Consider the following 20,461-nt stretch of genomic DNA (forward strand, 5'->3'; position numbering starts at 1 on the left):
CAGCACGTTCCACACCCCTCCTCCCTGCACCCTCTGCCCTGGGGTCCCCCTGTCACACATAATGTCCGCTGGGTTTTCCAGGAAGGGAACTGGCGCCTCCCCTCCCCTGTCACCCAGCCTCCCTCCTCCAAGGCTACTGTTGCCTTGTGCAGGCTGTGGACGTGCCGTGGCAAGGTCAAGGCCACGCTACCCCTTGCAGAAATTGGACATGACAACAGCATTTTGTCTCTCGGGGAGACGGGCAGAGATCAAAGCCGGCATAAAGGAGGGGCTGCGACAGGCAGGAATGCCCTGGCAAATGCCACCAATTACTGAAAATTGGCTGCAGTTAAGACTATTACCATTAAGGGCTGCCTGGCTTCCCGCCTTCTGCCCCAGTGGCGCATTCCTGACGGCAGGGCTGAGAGCGTCCCACGGGGCTGGTGGGAGGGCAGGCGGCAGAATGCCAAGGGTTTCCACTGACCACGATTCAGGCTTCAGCACAGATTACTGGCCAGGAGACAGGCAAAAGGGGAGTCTGGGAATATTCCCCGGGGCAAAGAGGAAGCGGGGGTCCTGGAGAAGTATGTGGAGAGAAAAAGTGAGCTCTAGAGACCAGTGAGGAGTAGACCCGTGGGCTCTGGGCTCTCTCACCCCAGCTACTGCTGTGCTTGGCAGAGAGATGGGCATCAGCCCTCTGCCCTCCGGGTCCTGGGCACAGGGTACAGCTGTGTCGCATGCCGGCCGAAGGCCTGCCTTGGGCATGAGAACAAAGCAAAGACAGGAAGCAGGACCCTGAGCCAAACTCCAGGGCCAGGCTGGTGTCTGATGCCCACTCACTGCCTTCTTGTTCCAGCAACAACTTTGGGGAGAGAGTTCTGAGGACAATGGGCAGCCAGAGAATGACCCCCTGAACAACATAGGGCACATAGGAGAATTCCAGCAGGTTCCAGGGACGAGAGGAGGAAGCCGTGAAGGAACCAGTTATCCCTTCAAGAGAGACTGACGTGGAGTGGAAAGACCATTCATTGTCTTTTTAGCCGGGAAATATGGATCTGATCTCTGCCTCCAACACTTAGGAGCTGTGTGACTTTAAACAAATTACTTAACCTCTTCGAGCCTCATAGTCCACGTCTGAAAAGTGAGGAAAGTAATCCTGACATCAGAATCGTATAAGGCGGCACTTCAAAACGAGTCATGACGTTATTTTTGCTGGTAATAAAAAGTCCAAGGCTAACCGCTGTTTGGCGATGTGCATGGGTACACGGCTGTCTCGTGCACTATCACTCAGCTGCTCAGTGGGGCCCTAAAGCATCATCCTGAGAGTAAAAAATAAAACGACTCTGTGTTAGGATGCTTCTGGCAGCAAGTAACAAGGTGTCCACCTGACAGTGGCTTCAACAGTGAAGAGAATCAGCTCGGCCAACAGCTGCAGGGGCCTCTTCCAGGTTTGGTTTAACAGCTCACCTAATCGAGAATCCAGTTTCTTTCTCTCCTTTGTCTCTGCCTCGGCACCAAACTGTCCTCTCCGCCTGCAAGGCCCAGTGTAACAAAAACGAAGGGCCTGTGGTTTAAAAAGTGGGATAAAAGTGCTGTGGAAAGTGCTAAAATATAAAACATTTTCTTTTTTGCTCTTGTCTCTTTCTCAACCTGTCACAGGGTTTTTGTTTGCTATTTAACGATACACAGGTGGCCGGGGGCGTCCCACCCTGCAACCGGGCACGCTGGCGGCTGGTCCCCTCTCCCGCCGATTGCAGGACTGACATGCGGTGGCCCGGCTGGGGTCTAGAGCGCCAGGAGGTGGGGAGCAGGCAGCCGAGCCCCTTCCAGGGAGGTGGGGAGGCGGCGGGAGGCAGGACCATGGGTGAACGAAGGGAGGCTCGGTGCCTCCAACACATGCTCCGTTGTCCCATCAGACTTCACTTACAAAACACAAATTCATAGATAAAATTAATGTTATTTATTTAAATAATTTTAAGACGGTGACCCCAGAGCCTTAGATCCCCAGTGCGGGGCGCTTCTGAGTACCTGCACTGGCCACCGCCCCCACCCCCACCCCGGCCCTGCTTCCGCTCTATCGCACAGCCTGGTGGTCACAGTGATGACACCTGCAGGTGGGAGGAAAGGGGCTTTACCCACAGTGCCTCACCCCTTTTATAGGGGCCAGCGAGACACTTCTACTGTCATCTCTTTGGTCAGGGCCGGGCATGTGGCCACTGATAGCCACAAAGGAGTCTGGGAAAGTGAGGCTCTAGAACTTGGACTTCCCGCAGGAGGAGACTGGCCAGGAAGAAGGAGGCTGGCCATAGCTGCTGCAGACAATCAGCATCGTGGGCCCCAGGCTGGCATGGGAAGGGTTCAGAGCTGGTTCCTGTGACCTTGAGTCGCGCTGGGCTGCTGGATGACCAGCTGTTAGGAGTTCAGATCCATCGACCTGCAAAGGGACAGCATGGGAGACCGGATGGTGGCCATGCAAACAGGCTCCTGGACACAGAGCATCCCCTCTCACCCCAGCCTACAGGAAGGGGGTGTTAATCCCACTTTCTGCAGATTAGGAACCTGACACCATTTTCGGTACATTGTCCTGTGTCACACAGGAAGCGAGTTCAGTGAAAGGGTGAGAACGTGAACCTGAGCGTACCCAGCTGTGAAACCTCTGCCCCAGCCCTGGCCGGGCCCAGTGCTCGCTGAGGATGAGGACGTGGGGGCGACTTGCCTTGGGGGGGTGCAGGGGCTGGGCTGCAAACCAGGCGGGTGCCTGCTGTACTCTGGACCGCCTCAGGTCCTTGCAGGTGGGCTTCGAGGGAATGGTTCTCTCCCAGAAGGTCATGGCTGAGTCCGTTTCATACCGTCAGTAAGGAAAATGAGGAAACCCAGGTGAGGAAGGTCTCCACTCTTGCCTGTGACAATACCTGGTGACCTGGGGGCTTGAAGAGCAGACTAGTTTGCTTGACAGGAGCGGCAAAGACATCCCGTTAAATATGACTAAAGAGGGTGAGTGGCCACCCTGTTCGTGTGTATATAGAGGCTCTTGGGCTTCACGGGATGCTTTCAGAGCTCCGCTCCAGCACCTGAGCCTCCCAGCCAGCTCCACGGGCATAAGGCCAAACGAATCTGGCTAATTTGTGCAGAAAAGGCCAGGCGCAAGAGCGAAAGTGAAGGACCAGACTCTGAAGGTAGAATAAAGCTGCCTGGGGGTGACAATGGGGCAAAGGAGGTGGCTTGACAGCAGGAACCAACAAGGGAGGGGGTCTCTTTGCACACTCCCCCACTCTCTTCCCCGGGACAAACTGGCCTCAGCCGTCTTTGGTGCTTCCATCCTTGTGCATGAGATCAGAACTCCAGAGATGAGAGACAGAGCCTCTGAGGAGCGGAGCTGGGTCCCAGACCCATCCCTCGGCTGGAGGGTGCGGGCCTCTCGGTTGAGACTCCCACCAGACAGCCCATCAGGAGAAGGAGGCAATTCCACTCAATGAAGTAGGGCAGTATTTATCAGAAGGAGCGGGGATCAGTGTTGGACAGGAACAATGAACACATTTCTACTACACCGCCCCTTCCGAGGGCTCAGCTTCCTCATCCATAAAACGGAAACGTTGATATCCATCTGACGTGAAGGTGGTGCTGTTTCCGTGCAGCTGTGTGTGCTGACCCAGGGCACCCAGCGGCTGTGTTCCTCTCACAGCCCACGGGCCTCCCCCGCGATCGAGACCATCCCGCGTGTCAACTGCACGGTCGTGCCATTGGAACTGACGAAGGACTAGATGTTCATGGCTGCTCCTGGGAGTCCTGGAAGGTGTTTCCTCCACCAGGGAAAGGGGCGGGCCATGCAGGCGTCCAGGCTCATTTAATCCCACAGCCAGCCCATTTTCTGGATGAGAGCCGAGCCTCGGGGAAGCTAGATAGCGTGCTAGTGGTGGGCACCGCTGAGTCTGGCTCAGCTGTCTATGCGGCTCCAAAGTCATGATGGCGGTCACAGTTCGGGGTCTGATTCACAGGCACCCACCGGGGACAATGTCTTCCCTCTGGGAGGGCCTTGTGTGAAATCCCTCCATGAGTTTTAGGCCCCCTGAGCTCCGCAGATGGTTCTGCTTTGCCTCTGAAAGAGTATTAATATGGATTCACTTGAAGTCACTTTTGGGGTGAACAAGGTACCAGATGCTGGCATACCACCACCCCCTCACTCTTCTTGAGAGGTATGAAGCTTTAATTTTTGCTTTTCTTAAGAAATAATGGTTCTGGGGGCAGGAGGACATGTAAAATGAATAGGAAATTATAGGCAACGTGCAGACAATTCTTGGTTTCCAGATGCACGTCAAGCAACGTCAGAAAATAGGCCCTCCTCACAGGTACGGGCTGCCAGAAACCCTTTCCCGCTTCGGAACATCCTGCCGGGGAGTTAGGGAGAACTCTACCTTCTCACCTGGGCCCCTTCACTATAGTTAGCCGCATTTAAGAAACAAGCCCCCCCCCCCCCAACCCCCGGCCCCCGCCCCATCACTGCTGATTAAGAGGAACATCAATTCTAATGGAGAGGTGTTCCCAAAGCCTGGTCATATGCCCTAACTGGAAAGGCCACCTTTCGCAGAGTGTCTGCGCTCCTTTCCTTCCCAAATTAGGCACGGGTATGTGGGAGGGGGCCGGCCTTTTCTACTGAGTGCCTGACCTCTATGACCTCCCAGGACCGGGGATCCTCCCAGCAAAGATATCGGGTGGCACGTAGAGCCCACTTGTTTATACAAGGTTGTGGGTCAGGAGTGGGGTTACAGATTGTTTCTGGTACTGAGGCCCTACCTAGAAACTCTGGGAAACATGATCATCCCTTCCCGAGCCATCTTCTTCTGTGTGCTATTTCATGCCTGTGTGCATTTCCAGCAACCCAGCAAATTAGGTACACACAAATTGCAATTTGTAAAAGCAGAGAAGTTGGGCATTTGCAAGGAGGCCCACTTCCCTTGGGCTACAGGGTCTCTGCCCAGCCTCTTTCCCAAAGATTCCCTGAGGCTGGGGTGGGGGGAGACTGGATGGGCTTCTAGAGAGCAAGGAATGGAGAAGGAGAAAGGTCATAAGGTGCCTATCAGTCTTGCTTAAGTTCCATGGAAAGCTCTGTGCAACTTGATCTGATGCATTGGTTATACCATTATATCTTATAGAGCAAAAAACAAGGTATTGATAAGAAGATTCATTCTACAGTCATTCTTGAGTCTACACCCATGCAGGCCATAGAGTCAAGCCATTGCGGGGGGGCGGGCAGCAGGGAGATTGAAGAATGAGTCCAATGCAGGAGATGCACCTGGATTCATTGGTTCACTCATTTTCCCCAACCAGTTTTAATCAGGGGCCTCCCAAGTGCCGGGCAGCATTCTAAACGTTGAAATCCAGCAATGAACAGGATGGGCCAGATCCCTGCCTCCAGGGAGCCATGCCTCAGGGTGCAGCAACAGGGAAGGGAGGGCAGAGAAGGAACAGAAGCAAGTAAACAATACCAGCTTGTGAGAAGTGCTAATAAGGAAAGGCCAAGACCCGTGGAGAGTAACTGAGGCTTCTTCAAATCGCAGGTCAACGCGCATGGACGTTACAGGGACAGAGGTACGGGTGTATAGGGTCCAGTGTTCCTGAAGAAATGGGGCAGGAAGAGCTCCCTGAAAATAAGTACCAGTTTTTGAACTCCTATTACATGGCAGAAGCTATATCAGGTGCCTGGTGTGTGTTTTCTCTAACCCATACGACCACCAGGAGGAAAACTTGATTGTCCTACTGCGTAGATGGGGAAAACGGAGGTTTCAGAGAAGTTGAGTCACTTGTTCAAGGTCATACAGCAAAGTGAGGCCAAGTGAGGACGGAATCCAGGCTGGTCTGTCACAAAGGGTATAGGTTGTCCAGGCTCACTGTCTTTGTAGAGGTGGTAAGGTCTGAGTAGAGTCATTTTAAGATTTATTTATTTATTTTGAGAGAGGGAGAGAGAGAGAGAGAGAGGATGAGCTGGAGAAATAGAGGAAGCAGGCGAGAGAATCCCAAGCAGACTCTTTGCTCAAGCGCGGAGCCCGACATGGGACTCGATCTCAGGATCCTGAGATCACCACCTGAGCCAAAACCAAGAGCTGGATGCTTAACCAGCTGTGCCACCCAGGTGCCCCCTCTGAGTGGGGTCCTGAGAGAGGAGTCTGGGTTTACCTGGAGGGGAGTGGTGGAGGGGGGAGGGAAGGGCAGCAGAGGGCGAGCCAGGTGAGCCAGGAGGCTGAGTGTGAAGCCACCCCGGGTGACCGGGAGCAGAAGCTCGGTGTCGCCGGGGAACAGGGACGTAAGGCTAGAGGGTCCAGCCTGGTCTTCCTGGTCCCGAGCAGGAGCCATGGAGGGTACAAAGCAAGGGAGGGACATGTGTAGGCCCCTTCCAGTGATCTCAGCCACTTGTGCCCGATTTCCCACTGGCCCGCAGCTCCCCACTGTAGGACATTTTGCGGCCCAGGCCCTGCACTCAGACAACACAACCCGGGTTCAAATCCCAGCCCCACCCCTTCCTCCCTGTGAGGCCTTGGTGAAGGGACTTACCCACTCTGTGCCAGAGGGTCCCAGTGAGTTGTTTTTTTTTTTTTTTAATAGACTGCATTTTAGAGTAGTTTTAGGTTCACAGCAAAATGAAGCAGGGAGCAGAGATCTCCCATACGCCCCCTGTCGCTCCCTAACACAGCCTCCCCCCAGTCAACGTCCCCCACCAGAGGAGTTACGTTTGTTATACTTAGTGAAACTGCATCGACACCTCATTGTCACCCAAATTCCATACTTTCTATTTGGGCCCATCCTTGGCCTGGTACATTCTGTGTTTTGACAAAGGTGTCATGACGCGTGTCCACCATCGCGGTGGCAAACAGAATGATGTCACTGTCCTGACCATCCTCAGTGCTCCGCCTGCTCATCCCTCCCCACCACGAACCCTCAGCAACCGCTCATGTTTTTACTGTCTATGTAGTTTTGCCTTTTCTAGAATGTTACACAGTTGAAACGTACAGTATGCAGTCTTTCCTGATTTAAGTTTCCCCATGGCTTTTAATGGCTTGATACCACCTTCCTTTTCTTTTCTTTATTTTCCACTGAATACTATTCCATTGTATGGGTATACCACAGTTGATTTATTCACTGACCATGGTAAGTTTTCAACAAGGTAATACATGAACGGCATCAAGAACTGTCCCTTACCATATAGTAGGCTCGCAGCAAGGACCACTCCACTGTCCTTCGGGGCATCTGATGAGCACCTTGAAGGCCCATGTTGCTCTAAGGCAAGGGCAACCCTCTTCCAAAATCAGGACCCCTTATGAAGGCAGGACCCCCGGCGAAGACAAGGTCTCCAGGTTTCTAGTGGTCTCAGAGTCCCCATTCAGTGGTGGTAAGGGCCCCGTTGGAGCTGTGGTGTGAGGTGTGAGGCTCCAGGGCTCCCAGGATCCTTGAACTTGGTTCACAGAGAGATGAAGGGCTTGTGTGGCCTTGACCGTGGACCGCATTTCCTGCACACGGCTCCTTTTACCAGTGAGAAAGCATTTGTAACATCTCCTATGCTATTTAGCCAAGCCCTTTGGTGCCAATTTAGCAAAGCCATATTTGAAGCTCTCTGAGCCATGGAGCGGTATTCACGGTTGTGTTACTTCAAACACCAGCCCCGAGGGTTAAAGTGAACTAGCACACCCACACTCACCAGCAGCTTCTACCGAAGCCCGCTTCTAAAGATGGTCACAGACGTGTGACAAAGGCTTATCATGGGTTGCGTCTCAGCCACTCCCCTTCTGTCCTGGGCCTCGGGAACTGGCCTTCTCGGTAACTAGTCTCATTCCCTTGGGTTGGTCACAGACCCAGCCGGAAGCTGGGGGTGGAGGTGGGAAGGGGGGCTGGGAAGGCAGTAAGGAAGGACACGCTGTGACAGAAAGATCCCTGGCCTCAATCGGAAGCCCCGGGCTGCCCTAATTTGCGGTGTAGGATTGGAAGTCCCGTGGCCTCTTGAGAATCGGGCTTATCTCTTCTCTGAGCAAGTGGGTTGGGCTGGTCCTGACCTTCCTCGGAAAACGTGGCCATGCGCTGCCGTGCAGATCATTCCAGGACAGCCCCGTGCTCGCCAGGAGAAGGCGGCTTCCTCCTTGTCTCCTTGGCTCCCCTCCATCTGCTGTTGCCCAGAGGTCAGAACGCCAGGTCCTCCAGCTCCAGCATCCATGAGGGCAAACTGCTAGTGCCCCAAGCCCCCCAGCTCCAAGGCCTCCTTCAGCTCCCGTTACCCTCCCAGCCTCCCCAAAGCCACTCCCATCCGGACAAAATTCTCATCCCTTTAATGGAAACATTGGTATACCCATCCCAGATTTTGCACGGGACTGGTGGGGTGTTCAGTTGAAATTGCGAAGAAACGTGTGTTCACCACACCATGGGCATTGAATGCCAGGGACGCAAACACCCAGGAGGAGGGGACGGAGGGGAAGTTTGTAAAAGTGGGATGGGCAGACGCTGGGCTGCCCGCTGACGGATCCAAGGCCTGGGCAAGCCGAAGAAAGGAGGTAGGAGGGCAGCCCAGTGGAAGGAACAGGGAGAGCTATGTTGCAAAAGCTAAAATAGGAATAGTGAATTTGGGGGGGTGGTGGAGGTTATGTGGGTACCTCGCCTCCCAGAGACGGCCTAGTCTGTTCTCTGCCAAAGGAGTGCCTCCGTTTTTCTAGGACTTCTCCCACCTTCCTTCTTTTCCTTCCCCCCTCCCTCCCTCTCTCTCTTTTTTCTTCTCTTCTTTTGACTTTCTTCATCAAATATTTGTTAGTAGCCATCACGCGTCAGCCACTGTTCTGGGCATGAGCTGCACACCCCAGCCCTTGCGCGCAGAGTTATAGGGATGTGAGGGAGGAAGGTAATGAACTACCCACTCCACAAATAGTCAGTTATGGGGGGGGGAGTGCCATGGAGGGAAATCTCGGGGGGTAACAGGGAAGTTGTTCTCTGCAAGGAGTTGGGGAGGCCAGCGGTGGTGGCATGTTTAGAAGACATAGCCATAAGGCCGTAAGAATTCCTCCTATCCAGAGGTGGAGCTCTTTGCTTTAGCTCTCGAAACTGGGCTTGGCTCTGTCGCTTTGGCCAATGGACATTAGCAAATGTGACACAAGCGGAGGCTTAAGAAGAGCTTGTGCATTGAGGCTGGCCCTCTTTGATGGACCTTGGAATCCTGAGCCCATCATGTGACAAGCCCAACTAACCAGCTGGAGAGGCCACCTGGAGGAGGCTTAAGGTGCCCCCACCAACTCTGGACCGGCTATCACACACGTGAGCCCATCCTAGAGCCATCCAACCCGGCCAAGGTGCAGAGACATGAGCAAACCCAGATGAGACCCACACAAACCCCCAAACTGGCAACCATGGAGTCACCAGCTAATCAATGACCGTTGCTGTAAGTCAGTATGTTTCCGGGTGGTTTGTTACACAGCCAAGACTGACGGATACAAGAGGGAAAGGATTCCCCAGGGAAGGAAGATCTAAGCTGGATCTGAACAATGGGCAGGAATTCACCAGGGAAAGGCTAACAGAGGGTGGAGAATTCCAGGTGGAGCGAAGAGTGTGTGCTGTTTGGCAGGAGGCAGAACTGTGCTTTTATTCTGTAACACTTTATTAAACATATGAGAAAAATGTACAAATTGGTAGACTATCATGTAACGAGTAAACACAGTGTAACCAGACCCGTAAGAAACAAAACATGACCCACACTCCAGAGGATCCCCTTCTGCCCTTTCCCAGGACCGCCTCCCTCCCAGGCTGACCACTACCCTGACTTGTATCACCACCGAGAGGAGTGGTTTTGAACTTCATACATTGTTCTTGAGCTTTTCACTGGTGGAATCCTATAGGACACATTCTTCTGTCCCTGGTTGCTTCTGCTCCACATCATGGTTCTGAGACTCATCCGTGTTGTTCTTTCATCCTCATTGATGAATTCCATTATTCATCCATTCTCCTCCTGGCCGACATTTGGGTTGTTTTAGCTACCAAGAGAATACCTGCTGTGAATGCTTTCGGACACAAATTTTGAGCAATCTGTGTGCATTTGTGTTCAGTATAGACCAGCAATGGAATTGTTGGGCCATGAAGCTTGCATATAGAGCAATTCTTTTGAGGAAGTGAAAGGGACAGGTGGATTGCATGGGGCGGGGTTGCTTTAGGGGAGGAGTAAGACCCTGCAGAGCGCTGCAGACATCGGAAGGTGAACATCGGACACTAACTACGAGCATGGATTTGGGGAGATCACAGAAAATTGACAGGACCTGTTTCTGGCTTGGATAAGACTTTTGCCCTTTCTCCTTTGTAATCTGCATGTTCAAATCCGTGTGGATAGCCTGAAATACTTACTTTTCCAGCAGAGCCACACTGAGGGATCTTTACAAAGATAAGTTGCCATTTGAGATGCGCAGGGGTCAGAAGTGGAAATGCCTGCCAGCATTTCACATAAACCAAGAATCATCCCTAAAGAGGGCAAAGGAGAGAGTATTTTTATTTCTGACCTACTAGCGAAAACATGCTCCTGGTGGTCTTGTATCCTTAAGGACAAAAATTGGCTGGACTTTTTTTTTTTTTTTTTTTTTACAGTAAATCTCTAACATGAAGGGCTCCACTTAGTGACCTGGACTCCTTCCAAAAGGTCAACAGTTGCTGACATGGAGCAGAAAGATCAGACTTGGTTTCTGCATAATATTTGGGGTCAAGTCCCTTCTCTGTTAACCTACGACCTGTGTGACCTTGGGAATATTACTGAACTTCTTTTTATCCTTAGTTTCCATCAATAAAGAGGATGATAGGACCTCCTTCAAAGGGTTGTTGGATTAAATGAGATAATGCAAAGCACTTGACACAGCCCTGGGCAAACAGTGAGCTCTGGGCAACTGTTAGCTGCCCTGCAGAGCACAGATACACAGTAACTTCGTTGAGCTTCACTTGCTTGTGCTGGGAACATGGGCATGAGGGGCTGGCCCAGGGATTTTATTGGCACCAAGCTTTGGCTTTTAAATCCCCCTTCTTGGGATTATCATCAACAAAGTCTGCCTTTGATTCCAAAATGTTAAAAAATTATATATATTTCTCCAGTATCGTTGCAAACAACAATCTGGGGTGTTTTTGCTCTGTCCAGAACAACCCCTCTCTCCCCACATCTTCGCATGGCCAACACCTCACATGTTCCATTTGCTTTACTGGAAAATCTACTGTCCTTAAATAGTGTTCTAATGCCTGCAAAAAAAAAAAAAAAAAAAATTAGCAGCACTGTCTCCAGGGAAGCAGCCTTTTGACTATTCAAACCTGGAAGAAATGAAGGGTTTTATTTGTGGAAATTGGGACATCCGGTGCTGTCTACTTAGGGAAGCAGGTTTTTTTTTTTTTTTTTAACCACCCATCAACACCTACACATACCCCCCAAAATTAATAAAATCCCAGAGAACACATCAATATTTTACACTGTAGGTAATCTCCCAAGTTCAGGGGCAATTTTTCTTCTGAGTGTGGTTCATTTTATGCCATAGAAATGATCTGAATCTTACCGAAGAATCTTACTGAAATATCTTACTGAAGCATCTCTTCTCTCTGTGCGTATCTTGGATCTCCCAACAATCCTGCCCAGGTAGGGACGCTGGGCCCCCTCTTACAGATGAAAGCATGGAGGCCCGGAGAGGTTAGAGCTTGCCTGAGGTCACACAGCTCAGACCATTACTGTCTGCCCACTATCCACCTTCCCTCCTTTTTGCTTGAGCCCGATTCCTTCCATTTCTCAGCATCTCTCTCTGCCACTAGCCTTTGCGTCACGTCCTGCAGGATTCCTGGGGGCAGGTAGCAATCAATGGGGAATATTTAGCAGGAAAAAATTGGCAGACGGGTAGACACCTGGCATTCCTAAGGCACAGAGGAGACCGTCTTTGGAGGAGCCCAGGGCTCAAAAAGTTTTAAGAATTACTGCTTGGTGGAGTTTCAATATAATTTGTTTACTCACACACACCACTAACCCTTACTGAGCACCTACTACGTGCCCAGCACACGGACAGCTGCTGCACTCTTCTGTGCCAGCCACAGGTGCCGTCAATCCCACTGTCCGAACAGCTAGAGAATCTGCCTTCACGGCCACCACCACCTCACACCTGCCTCACTGAGACCGACCCCGAGCTCCTGCCCACACCTCTGACCCTCCCTCCACACCACAACAAAAGGGACAGGCTGGCCCGTTTTAGTCCTCCGAAGGCTCCTCTTACAACCAAGTCCAAACCTCTGAACAGGGACAGGCAGATTCTGGGTCTTGTCCATTGTTGGGTCCTGGCACAGGGCCAGGCCATGGGTAGATACTCGACCAACGTTTGTTGAGTGAATAAATGAGGCTGGGGTTGTTCACACAACAGGGCAGCCTTGTGACATCATAATGCAGAGCCATCATCATCAGTGAATCTAGCTAGAATCCACTACAGCCTCTTAACTGGACTTAATGAAATCCCCAATAGTGTTTTTTTTTTTTTAAAGATTTTATTTACTTATTTGAGAGAGAGAGAAAGAGACAGCGAGAGAAAGCATGAGTGGGGAGTAGAGGGAGAAGCAGACCCCCGCTGAGCAAGGAGGCTGATGCGGGGCTCGATCCCAGGACCCTGGGATCATGACCTGAGTAGAAGGCAGATGTTTAACCAACTGAGCCACCCAGGTGCCCCTCCCCAACGGTTTTTACATGCTGATGAGCTAAGTCTTTTTAAAAATGTCAAGTAAACACGACAGTACATAAGTACATATGACTAATACCAAATTGCTAAGTGTTTGTCGGGTCCACAGCATAAGTCCAGCCGTACTTGGGATGGATGCCGGCAGGCAGTGAGAAGTACGGTTCGAACTCTGTGACCTCGGGCAGGTATCTGAGCAGCTTTAAGCCCCACCTAAAAATGAGCCTGCTTTGTTGGCCTCACGATGTTATTGTGAAGACGGGCTGAGCACTAGCCAGAGGGCTGTCCAAACCTCAAGTGCCATGCACCAATACACGATTCTGACAATGAGCAGAGAAGGCAGCTTCCCACTGGCTGGAGCCCTCACCACTCCCCTCTCCTACAAGAGGCTGGGGGGTACACTGGGGTTATCTCAGTTGTCCTTATTCTTTTCCAAAGGGGGTCTGGGATGTGGACATGCAAACCTTCTGTGCAGATCATCTGCCTGAAGTCATCCGTCCCCATAAACAGAGGCAAGATGATGACTGGGCCAGATGTTTTAGAACTCCTTACGTAGGGAGGGATGTTGGACTTGATCTCTGAGGTCCTATCCAGGGATTCTTTGAGATTCTCTGACTCCACGTCCTTTCCCTTGGCAGAAGTCAGTTTTAAACAATGGCACAGATTCTAGTGAAATTGGGTAATTTCTAGAAAATCCATTTCTGGAAACTCCCGGGAAGCCAAGCCTTCAGGCTGAGTACTTTTCCTTCCCAAAAATAAAAATGCAAAAGAAAAATAGTACTGTTAATTCAGGCAAGAGGGCAAGTAGCCTAAACCCCCATGGAAGTCACATGCCCTTTTCTCCCCACTGGACTTCCAGAATCGGGAGGCTGTATATACTGGAAGAAGGTACAGCGTGGCCCTTGCCTGGGGCCCAGCTTTGCCCATTGCCAGTATGTGAACGCTTTTTTTGACTGCCTCTTTGGCCCAGGACATGGGGATCAACTATTTGTCATTTGGTCCTTGCTTTGTGAGTTCAGGCCTCTAATGAGCCATTCATTCATCCATCCACTCAATATTGAGACCTCTCTCTGTGCCAGGCACTGTGCTAACTGCTCAGATAGACACATTCGTGAGACAGCCTTATTCTCAAGTACTTCAGCTTCTGTGGGAAATCATCAAGTAAATAATTATAATGTAACGTGTCAAGACAGGGGTTCATGGGATACCATGAGCTTGTACTGGATATTATGGGAATTGTAGAAGATGGGCACTCAGCTGGGCTTAGGGGTTTTGGAGGAGCTTCTCTTGAGACGAACTTGAGCTAGCAGTGGTGTGCTAGGTCAAGGGGAAGTGCAGGGAACAGGGGAGGGGAAGGGCATTTCACAAAGGCAACAGAATGAGCAAAGGCCTAGAGGTGACCCGGATGTGGCCAGGACCTGTATTTCCACATCCTGGGTAGAAAAGCGTAAAACCAGGATTAATGGGCAAGGAGGTGGCACAGGGATCAGTCTGGGAGAGCCAGAGTTCAGGGAGAATGAAGGAAAGAGGAGTGATAGTGACACGGTAGCTCAGTGAATATTCGAGTACCTGTTAGGGGCTAGCCTTATGCTTAGTGCCAGCTCAAGTTCCTACAACATCTTGGAAACCAACCTAAAATTCTCTATACCTTGGTACAAAGAATTTCTCTGCACCAACATTTAGTACACAGTTGGTGCTCAATCAACGGTGATCGCAGCCCCTCTCTGCCAGGGAGTTGTTATTGCCTACACAATGTTCCTCGAACGACACAGCCTTCCATTCACAGGACAGTCATCTTTGTGTCCTGAAAAAGGGCCCATGCCCGCAGCTGACATCCGCGTGCCACATCGTTTAAAGCCTTCTGCTCCCTGAGACCTGCCTGAGGAAGGCTGATTCTCTCTTGGCTCTTTGCTTTGTAAAGAAAATTATTTTCAGCCTCACTCCCCTATCCACAGCAATTATGGAAAATAAATTGAAGTGTAAAAACGGGAGATGGCTAGCAGATGGGCCAAAATGAAGTGATGCCTGGCTACTAGCACCCAGCTCCCTGGAGTGTGAAATGAACGCGTGTGTTCAGACCCAGGCAGGGAGGAGGGAGCTCCTGCCTCCAGCCCCCGGGGGGGCCTGCACCCAGGCCCCCAGAAGCCCCCCGTGGCTCCACTGGCCGTCTGGACCTGCAGATGAGGAGAGCTTGGAAATACAGGGGAGGAGAGGGAGAAGCAGACTCCCCGCTGAGCTTTAATCCTTGAGAGGTTAAAGGAGAACTTGTTGGTTTTCTGCCTGATTATAAAAATATGTGCTCATGGTGAGAAACTTGGCCAACAGAACAAGAAGAAAGAAAAGCAATCCAGAGCTTTGCACCTTGACATTATAGTCCTGTTTATCCTTCGGTTAAATTTCCCCACCGTTACGGTCAGCTCACTGGGCTGCAATGTCCGGTCCCTGATTCTGCCCCTGGCATCTAGAAACGGGCGGCACACAGGACGCCACCCCGGGCCTGCATCCACGGACCCTGCCCAAGTTGCTTGCCCAGCGGTGGCTCCCTTCATCCTCTGGGTTCAGCTCCAAGGTCAGTCCTCCTGATCTCCCTGGACCCCTACCCCATCCCTGCTACCTACCCCAGAGGATTTTCTCTGTTCTGGAAGTGACTTCCATCTGTATTATTTTGTTTCTTGGTTGCTGTCCCCTCTGCCCCCAGGAGTCTGAGTCTGAGGGTAGATTCACTCACCTTAAGGCCCTGCCTCAAGAGCACAGGCTCTGTTAACCAGGAAGGGTGCATAGTTATGAGTTAAGGAGAGAGTAGCCCATCCATCTGGGTTTCTAGTAGTTCAGTAGCATGAACATGGCAATAAGGAACACAACCTATATTTAAATGCTCAGGGAGACCTGCCTACCATTTTTTTTCTTGGAATACCCCATATAGAAGCCATCCTGGGGGGCGGGGGGCAAGCCTGTCTCAGCACTCCGGAAAGGGTCAAAGTACCGAGCGAGGGGCTTGGATCTCATGCCCCTAACTCATTCTTCAGCCTTGGGTAAATTTCAAGATCCCAGGACCTCACTTTTCCCCTGTTTGTGAAACCAGTTAAGAACTTTACTTGATGTAGTAATGAGCCCCAAACAAGTTAAGATCCTGCAACTCTTCAAGAGTTAAAAGAAATAGTGAAGAACCATCACCCGCCCCCTCCCCAACACACACACAGCTCCCCCCACCCCCGACACCCGGAAGGGCCACACTCATTTTCAGTAAAGCCCCAGAGGGGGTCACTTGGAGATTCAGTGGCCCCGGACTGCACGGGGGTGGGAGTGGGGGCTCAGGCTGCTTTTCCTTCCCTCCCAGAATCTGGAGTCATCTCTGGACGGGATCCCCAGAGAAAAGGTTTCCAATATCAAAACCCAGGAAAGAAGTCCCTCCTGCTATGGCTCCCCAATCTGGAGGCAGACGAGAGAGACTCCCCCTAACTCCACCTCTGCAATCTTTCGCCCCCTACCCAGGTCCTCGCCGCTCCCCCAAATGCCTCCAGGGGCGCCTGGCCTCAGCCCGGGTCCCTCCCCTCTGCAGGGGTAGCCTCTCGGAATCGTGCGGAGGCAGGGGACCTGAGGCGGAGGGGTGTCTGCGGGGGTCGTACCCCGGTCGGGGGTGCGCGGAGGCGCCGGCAGCTGGGTGGGAGAGGGACCCGGCGCTGGGACCCGCGGGCTCACCCCGGCTGGCGTCGCCCCGCCCACCGCCCCCTGAGACATCACAATCTGGGGGCCGGGACCCCGTGCCTCATCACCGCCCGTTTGCAACCAAACAATCCACCCGACAAACACCCCTTGGGGGGGGGGAAAGAAACCGGCCCGAGCCCAGCCTCCCTACCTCCCCCTCCGCCCCGCCCCTCGCCCCCCGGGGCCCCCGCCTCCGGATGGGGGAGTGAGCGCCAGCCGGGCGCCCCGCACCCGCCGCCCCGCGCCCGCCCGCTGCCCGCCCGCGGCGGGGGCGGCCCGACCGCGCGCCCGCCCCGCCCGCCGCCGCCCGCCGCCGCCGCTCCGGCTCCGCGGCGCCCTCGCCCGCCAGGCTCTCCGCCCGCCGCCCGCGCCCGGCCCTGGCGCCCCGGCCCGCCGCCCGCGCTTCATGGCTGCGCACGAGTGGGACTGGTTCCAACGCGAGGAGCTCATCGGACAGATCAGCGACATCCGCGTCCAGAACCTGCAAGGTAAGGCGCCCCAGCGCCCCCAGACCCCCTCCGGGGAGGGACGCCCGGTCGGGTGGCCCCGGGAGCCCAGGCGCCGCTCCCGCCCGGGACAGCGCCGCCCCGCGCCGCCCCCTGGCCCCGCCTGACCCCGCTCAGGTCGCCCACTGGGGGGAAGGGGGCTGAGACGGCCGCCCCCCCGCCCCCCCGAGCCCCCAGCGGGGCCGCCCGGCCAGATTCGCCGTCGCCCAGGGGGTGGGGCGGCACACGTGCGTGTGTGTGTGTGTGTGTGTTGGGGGGGTCTCGCTTTCTTTGGGGGGGACGTCACGACTCCCCTGCAGCCACTGCTGCGAGTTTGGCCAAGTTTGAACGTGTGGGCTCTTAGGGGCAGTAGCCCAGGTCAGAGAGGGAGGAAAAAGTGCGACTGCGTGTGTGTGTGTGTGTGTGTGTGTGTGTGTGTGTGTGTGCGCGCGCGCGCGCGTGTGAGCTTGAACACCTCCCAAGTACCTCTGAGGCTAGGGGAATGGAGCGGGGGGGGGGGGGGCGGCGCCTGAGGGGGTGGGCTGGGGACCAGGGTCCAGGGGCGCGGATCCGGGGGCTGGGCGGGCTCAGCCACTGGCCACAGGGAGCGGCCCCTGCTCTGACCCCGGGCTCCGCTGGGGAGGGGGCGACAGGCCCCGCCCCCCAGACGCCGGACGCTGGGACCGGCGGCTACCTTGACACAAGGTGAAAGAGAAACTCGGGAGGCCGGCGCGTCCGACCAGGGCTAAGGTGTGTTAACCTTTCAAGAGTTTATTCACTGTGGAAACTTGGAAAGCACAACCATATTTAAAGGGAAAAAGTCACCCACAATCACCGTCCAGCCCACCCACCCACCGAAAGAAACCTGCTTTTCCTGGAGGTGTATTTCTAGTCTCTCTCTTTGCATACGTGGGCTTTGCAGAGCTAGACAGAGTTCCACTTCCGGCCTCTCTTCAGGCACAGAGACCTGGCTGGGCTGGGCTGGGGAAGTTTCTTTAGTTTCCTGGGCAGGCTTGGGTTTCTAGAGATTCCAAGGTGGGGGGCTCTGCAGAGAAAGCTGGGAGCCCTGGACAAAGAGATGATGGGGTGGTGGGTGCCCTCCTACTGGGTACCTGCCTTTACTGCTGGAGGGTAGGGAGTCCCAGCCTGGAGGGGGGAGGGGTGTGGGGGGGGGTGGGGATGGCCAGGCAGTCAAGTTTAAACATTATACCTGAGAGACTGTTTCCTGGGAGTCCATGTGGACCTGCTCCACCCCTAGGCTATGCAAGGACAGTGCAAGCAAAGGTGACCTCACGTGGGGCGGGGGAGCCTGGTGCAGTGGACACTGGAAACTGAGTTTGCTCTGGGCTCCCCTGATCTCTTCTGGCTGTGATTTGTGTAAGAGGAGGATCAGGCTGGAGATGTTGCAAATGAGCCCTTTTGATAATAAGCCTCGTATCTGGATCCTGTTGCCCCAGAACCAGCATCCTATTTGGGGGTGGGAATTAGCATCTCTTGCTGAGATGGCATGTGGTTTGGGCTGTCATGGTGTGTGTGTGTGTGTGTGTGTGTGTGTGTGTGTGTGTGTGTGTGTTAGGCAATCAATGGGTATTTAATAAACACTTGCTAACCAATCCTTACCGCAGCAACTCCCTACATTCCTCAAAGCCCAGCTCCCAGTGTAAAGGGGATCGACTTTTGTGAAAGGGATGCTCAGCAATATGAGCAGTTAGACCTGGAACTCTGAGAGAAGGCTTCGCTACATGGGGACCATTTGAGATGGGTCCTGAAGGTTGGGTAGGAGTTCACTGAATGGGCTCTCCCCTCAGCTCCCAGTGAACTGTCCTCACTTTTAGGCAATGCCAGTTGAGCATCAATGGGCTTTGCCATTTAAAAAGATAAGCTTTTAAATTTGTGTCTATATATTATGTATATAGCACATGTATGGTTATATATGTGTAGAAAATGTGCATTAATCTTTGGTGCCAGCCCAACAAATTTTTACCTATGGATAACCCAGGTAACCACCATCCAGATCAAGAGGTAGATGATTTCCAGTGCCCTGGATGGATGCCTCGTCTCCCTTCCCAGGCAGTAACTCCCTCCCCTGATACACACACACACACACACACACACACACACACACACACACACACACACGGCAACTACTATTCTGAGCTTTATCACTATAGTTTTACCTCTAGAACGTCCTATAAAATGGAAGAGTACAATACATACTTTTTAAAATTTTTTTATTGTTATGTTAATCACCATACATTATGTGGAAAACCCAAAAGACTCCACCCCAAAACTGCTAGAACTCATACAGGAATTCAGTAAAGTGGCAGGATATAAAATCAATGCACAGAAATCAGTGGCATTCCTATACACCATCAACAAGACAGAAGAGAGACAAATTAAGGAGTCGATCCCATTTACAATACATACTCTTTTGAACTGACTTGCTTTGCTCCGCATGATGTTGGTGCAATTCATCCATGTCCTTGCCTATATTTTTTAGGAGGTTTTGTAGACTGCTTTATTAAAGTATAATTTACATATCATAAAATCCACCTGATTTAAGTTTACAATGCAATCATTTTTAGCAAGTCGACAGAATTGGGCAAACCTCCCAACAATCCAGTTTTGGAACATTTTCACCACTTGAAAAAGCTCCCTGGTTGTCGGCATATATATGCATCTCTCAGGCCTGGGTCCAGGCAACATGCAGGTCCTTGTTCCTGTGAAGACAGTTCTGTTCGATGGATGCACCCCTCTTTGTGGGGCTGCTCATCAGTGAGGGACCTTTGGGTTGTTTGCAGTTCGGGGCTATTGTGAAGCTGTTTGTCCTCGCAATGGGGGGGAGGCATTTGCACCGTGGAAGTTCCTGTCGTGGCTTTGCGGTTGTTGGGGCAGGAATCCATCTGTCCATTTCTCCTTTGGCTTCCCTGTCTTTGGACTGGATGCTTCGCAGAGATTTTCTCTCCTCGTCTCCGTGGTCCTCAGGAAGTCCCAACCGAAGGGCCAAGTCCAGAAGGCGCTGCTCACCGTGCTTTGAGCGTCTGCCCAGACCAGCTGGTCAAGTGTTGCTGGGCCTGGACATGGGTGGATGACCAGCTCTTCGGGCCACAGGCAGGGGATGGGGGACCTTGCTCCTCCAAACTCCGCGTGGGTGGTAGTCAAGGAAGCAGGAAGAGTCCAGGCAGAAGGGTTGTTTTTTGAATAAAGCTGTGTGCTTACTTAGAGCACAGGTAGTCAGCAGTTGTCGTGGTGATGGGAGGCTGGATACAGCGGGATTTCGTGAATCTGTAATCCTAGGGACCAAGGAGGATGCCCATCCTCCCATCTGTAGGTGGTGGCTGCTGTTCCGGTCAGGCAGTCCTGTTCTGTTCACAAAGCTTTGACTCTTGTGGTCCTGGGACCAGGTGCTTGCCCCAGAATGTCAGTCTGGAGGACACTGCATTTCAGGGAAGAATGGCTCAGTGGCACGCCTGTGCGTTTACATCTTTCTCTGTATCTGTATTCCTAAGTTGACTTGCAGGTATGTTGGCCTCTGCTCATTTGCTCCTTGAAGCCTTTATCTATGATCCTGAACTGTGGGGTTCTGGAGTCCAAGCAGAT

At 52.8% G+C, this 20,461-nt stretch overlaps 1 protein-coding gene across 2 annotated transcripts in view; it reads left to right on the forward strand.

Moving 5' to 3' along the window:
• The first annotated feature begins 16,782 nt into the window (after positions 1–16,782).
• The window catches only part of CLMN (calmin), a 106,166-nt gene continuing 102,487 nt past the window's right edge, over positions 16,783–20,461 (forward strand). For both annotated transcript variants that reach the window (XM_088025006.1, XM_088025007.1), the window contains exon 1: positions 16,783–16,864. In XM_088025006.1, coding sequence (XP_087881132.1) covers positions 16,783–16,864 — 82 coding nt within the window. The remainder of the gene's footprint in view (positions 16,865–20,461) is intronic.

This window comes from Eumetopias jubatus, unplaced genomic scaffold, assembly GCF_037043125.1.
Source record: "Eumetopias jubatus isolate StellerSeaLion01/CBP00866 unplaced genomic scaffold, mEumJub1_p1.0 scaffold_7, whole genome shotgun sequence".
Classification (NCBI taxonomy): Eukaryota; Metazoa; Chordata; class Mammalia; order Carnivora; family Otariidae; genus Eumetopias; species Eumetopias jubatus.